The sequence below is a fragment of the Argiope bruennichi genome, chromosome 7, assembly GCF_947563725.1.
Source record: "Argiope bruennichi chromosome 7, qqArgBrue1.1, whole genome shotgun sequence".
Classification (NCBI taxonomy): domain Eukaryota; kingdom Metazoa; phylum Arthropoda; class Arachnida; order Araneae; family Araneidae; genus Argiope; species Argiope bruennichi.
This window is the reverse complement of record NC_079157.1, coordinates 98927228-98932558: the sequence shown is the minus strand read 5'-3', so window position 1 is coordinate 98932558 and position 5331 is coordinate 98927228. Positions and strand designations below refer to the sequence as shown.

General features: G+C 32.1%; 1 protein-coding gene across 1 annotated transcript; it reads right to left on the bottom strand.

Annotated features, from left to right (window-relative positions):
- Nucleotides 1-214: 214 nt before the first annotated feature.
- Nucleotides 215-646, bottom strand: LOC129975492 (histidine-rich glycoprotein-like). The gene has a single exon (XM_056088553.1). The coding sequence runs from the start codon at nt 644-646 to the stop codon at nt 215-217; it is 432 nt and encodes a 143-aa protein (XP_055944528.1).
- Nucleotides 647-5331: the final 4685 nt, after the last annotated feature.

Below are 5331 nucleotides of genomic sequence, written 5' to 3'. Positions count from 1 at the left end.
GGGCTATGGGTTTGTTCGCTGTTAAAATTATGATCCATTGTATTGTAAGTAATGTATGCTATTTTAACTGTGTGGGTCACTTTGATGTAGGAAACGTGCTGGAATTGTGTGGGTCGTGGTGAAATGGATAATGCTGATGGTAGTGGATTTGTGGGTGTTTTGGTGGAGTTAGTAATACTTATGATAGTGAAAGCGGGTATCCTAGTTGATTTCGTCATGCATGTGATGTTAGAACAGTGGGATTCGTAGTTGAATGGGTAATATGTGTAGTATTGGAACTATTGCGGTCGTGGTGGAGTGCATAACTGCATGTGGTGTTGGAATTTCGCTTGTCGTGGTGGTGTAGGTAATGATGAATGTATGTGGTGTTGGGATTTCGAGTGCCGTTGTGGTGTGGGTAATGAGTGTATATGGTGTTGGGATTTCGAGTGTCGTGGCGGTGTAGGTAATGTCTGTATGTGGTGTTGGGATTTCGAGTGTCGCGGCGGTGTGGGTAATGAGTGTATGTGGTGTTGTGATTTCGAGTGTCGTGGCGGTGTGGGTAATGAGTGTATGTGGTGTTTAGATTTCGAGTGCCGTTGTGGTGTGGGTAATGAGTGTATGTGGTGTTGGGATTTCGAGTGTCGTGGCGGAATTGGTGAGACATATTGGAATTATGAAGAGAGTGGGGGGGGGAGTGGGTTTATGTGTGTATGGTGGCGAAAATTCGGGTATTGTGGTGGAGTGGGTAAGTGCGCGTGTGTGTGTTGCTGAAAATTCGGGTATTGTGGCGGTGTGGGTAATGAATGGAACTGTATTAGCTGGTGTTTCGCAGTCAAAAATATTGGGAATGTCAGAAAGGGGTTATTATTATGAGTTGTGCTGAGAGAGAGTAGTTTGGTAGGTGGAGGGTCAGAGTACAGAAGCGTTTTGTGAGATAATTATTTTATTTCTTAGCAATGTCCTAATTTAAGGACGAAATGTCATAATTAAGTTTTGTTTGAAAAATTATGTCAAAGAAATGTTTTTAGGGTTAATTTGATAAGCTCTTGTAAATCAAAGCTTGTTACTCGAAATTTTCTTCCCTTTGCCAAAGAAAATAAAAAAAAAAATACACCCCTACACCCCTGAAGGAATTTTCATTTATTTACAGGATCTGAAAATTTGGGTCGTAGGAACAGTTCAGCGAACTTTTTTTTTCTTTATAATTTGTTACTTCGATGTTAAAATTCGAATTTCTGTGAATATTTCATTCATTCATTTATAATTAAACTAAATATTTCAAACGGATATGTCTTTTGTATGGGTAAAAATAAGAATTCATTGGAAGTGAATCATTTAAGAATGCCTACATGATGGTCTCGAAAATGAAAAATGCCTGCAATATTTTCGGAATGATACGTTTTTATAAAAAATCAGATTATAAAGCCTAAACTTAAATGGTTATTTAAATGTCAATTTTACTTAATAGAATTTTTCATATTAGAGAAGTTAGGAGAATCTCAAGCTTAGTTAGGATTTAACACGGATTTTAGAGTTGTATTCAGCAAACTACAGAGTTGAATGTCTTAATTTTTCTACTTTAGAAAGCTTGGCCCAAGCATTCTATACCAATCATAGATTAAAATCTTTTAATTTCATGGTTTTATATAAAACTTTAGGAATCTTAATCTGTCCTGTCTAATATTGAACAAATTTGTTTTCGGAAATCCCTAGTATTCGAATGCTCGTTTATAGACAAATCAAGCCCGGCAGCTTAAAGGAAGTCTTTTCAAAGTTTTTGAATTATTAAAAAATAAACCCTTGAATTATCTTTCTCTATATTTTAAAACATTTCCTAAATTTACTATAGACAGTTTTTGTTCAGCATATAAAACAAAGTATTTTCCAGGTACAAAAGTATCAGTATTATGCAAAACAAATTTTGTGTATTTATATAAATCTACAATATATTTCATATGTCAAGGCCATTTGACGCATCAGATTCTAATAAGTCAGTTTTATCCTTCCGATAGATGCAGTAAATTTCAGTAAAAAGTAAATACAGACATGTATATTATGAGATAAATTTCTACTTAATAGAATGAAAATGTAAAACCGCTCTGTATAAAAGTTGCTTCCCATCTCAAAAGTGTACCATTTTTTGAGCGCGTTTCTTTCTTATTTCTTACAATATGATTATAGCTACAATGTTAGAAATTGTGCTCATATCTACCAATGAAATGTCTAATTGTTGCAAATCTCAAACTTTTACCAAGAATCTTGATGGAAAACTGAATGAATCGACAAAGAATTGTACATTGAGCGGAAGTAAGACAGAGCGCAGCACAGGCCTTTTCGCAAGAGAATTAGCTTTAGGTTTAATAGCTAAGTATGAAATCCAAAAAAATCCATAAGTAAGAGCAAAAATTTAGCTGACTAGAGTGATAGTTCACAACTCTAAAGGAAACATTGCTGTAGATAAGAGAAAAAACTTCTCTATAATTATCAGCTTTGATCTTCGATTAGATGTCACAAACGTAAGATAAACCATGTTTGGATTTCCTCCAATATTGATAATACAATCTTGAAATTAAATAGGAGCTCACATTAAATCTGATGAAGTTAAAAACCTTTCATGGGAATTTTTTAAGCAATGAATTTCGATTCGATATCAGAGAATAATTAATGATTTTGGGTTCTAAAAATCAATAAAAAATATTGACAGGAATGGTTAATGATTATTGGATATCAAATAGCAGCGATCTGTTATTTTTGAATGATGAATGCTTTTTTCTGTTCTTTTAAATATTCATGTATTTTCAGTAACCGGAAATTAAGATTAAGGGATAGTTTTCAGAACACGAATCTTATCTTTCCTTTGTTTTTCAGCTGTTTTAACTCCAGAAATGATTCTAACCTAACGGTTATCAATTTCTTCTATTAACGGTTTTCTATCTTGAGTTCGTTCATTTAGAATCATAAATTCCAGTATTTCTTTTATGAAGTTTGTATTAAATTTCTTCTTGAAATAATCTCAAGAGCCTTAAATTTTTGACCCGATCTCATTTTGGTCTCAAAGTATTATCACTCAAATACAAAATTAAGCGCTTATCTCATTCTTTCTACTTAATTTCTGGTAAATATCCATCTATAGCAGGCATTATGCCACATTCCAATTCGCAATTCGACACAATTTCGAACATCGATGTCATAAAAGAACCATGTATTTATTAACGTATCATAAATAAAAACATAAATTGTATGGAAAGCGAATCTGCACATTAAGATGGAATTACTTTTATATAAGGGTGGATTTGTTGGTTGTATCCAAATCGTGCATCGAAACTGGAATGGGTCAGTTCTCAAGTATATGGACAAATATTTGATTCGTTTTAATGAACTCGTATATGTTGATTACTTTTAATGAACTGAGCTATGGTAATTCGATAAACGTAAAGCCAGAATGAATTTCACTTAAATGTAGATGCCTAGGACTTAGAATTTGAGTTTATTCAAAATAATTCCGAAACAAATTCGTGTTAATTTTTATCGTGTTCGACGGCAAAACGAATATCATGATTTTAACTAGAATGAAATGATTTCATTTTCTTTAAGGAAATGATTAATCCCTAAAGCAGCAACGAAAATGAGATGAAACATTAAACGATTGCTATCAATTCAATTTTTAAATCAAATAAAATCCATTTTAGATGATTTATTTAGCTACTAATCTACATAAAATGTTGAATTCTCAACTGTAAGGAAATATTTCAACGAAATCCTTTTATTTGATAAATTGTTCATTCTTTTCCCTTTTTATTTTTCAAAGTTGCATTTTATTCCAATTTTATGAAATCAAAAATTTTTAAAATGCATTACAATCATATCCTGAAACTGTCTGAATGAATAATTAACATTTATTTCCTGATGTCACAGCTGTTTTTTTTCCCCAAGGATTCCAGAATTGATTGATCTGTCTAGTGCAATCTATGACCGAGGTATCCTGTACACCTGTGACATTCTAAAGCGATTGTGGATAAATAAGTATAAAAAGGTCAACTTGCCATGAATTCTTCACAAACTTCAAAGCAAATGAAACTCTAAAGCAGTCTTCAGAAAGGAATGGATTTCGTCATAAAATACACCTTATTTTTTATTTATAAGACTCTTCATAAGTGATCTAATAAATCATGAAATTTCTAGATATTCAGATGATAGTTGATCTATTGAACTATCTAAACTAACTCTGTAAAAGAAAAAAAAAACCGGTATTTCTTTTATCTGTTATTTCGTTCACTTGTCATAGACAAGCTCGCTGATGAAGTCAGCGATAGAAAAGAAATATTGCTGACTTAACTCAAAATCTTCCTGAAAATGAATGGCATGCACAAATAAAACAATGTTGAGCTTCTGAATAGCTTACATATTTCCTACTCCTTTATATAGTTTTTATATTTTAAAATGTTAAAAAAAAATGTATTGATCTGCTTTGGTAATGAAATTCGCATAGAATTTGGAAGAAATAACAGGAGGAAAAAAAATTGTTTGGAAATAAGCTATCAAGAATATTTAATTTCTGAGTAACACTCAGGGAAACGGAACAAACCGAGTTAGAATAAGGATTAAAGTCTTGAGTCTTTGATATCAAACTTTCTATTACAGGAATTGAAATCTATACAGTTCGAAAATTTTAAACATTCTTTCTTAGATTTACTTTGGAAGTAATTTTTCTTCAGATATTTCCCTACGACTAAGACTTTAAAAGAACTTATACTGTGTGAAGAAGCAGAAGTATCAGTTTTCGACTATATTATCACTTTCAGTGTTTGATATTACCTTTCTTCTTAACTACTTGCAACGTACGACATATTATGAAAATTGAAATTGATTTGCTCTACAAAATTTGACTGGTTAACATTCCGGCTTATAGATACATTTTATTCAATAGCTTCGATCAAAAGAACACACCTGGATATATGCAGTAACCATAAATTTTTTTGGTATATAAAAATAAGCATGCTTCAATTATGTGGGATTGAAGCTAATAAATATTCCGTATATTTACATAATTAGGGAATAAATGCCATGTACCGTACTTTGTTTCAAGTGTTTGGCCTGAGCAATCCTTCAAATGTTGCAAGAAAAGAAAATTAGAATGCACGTCTCTGCATTTATACTCAAGTCGAATCTAACGTCAATGAACCCATAGTTATATGGATTCATCATCGTTTGCTGATTATTATGCTACAGAGAAAAACTATTCACACGTTGCTAATGATTCCTTAAATTCAGACACTATTTTCAGTTTTAGACCAATCTTAGATCGAGGCCAGATTTCCAAGATGTGCAAAAAATATTTAATCTGGAATA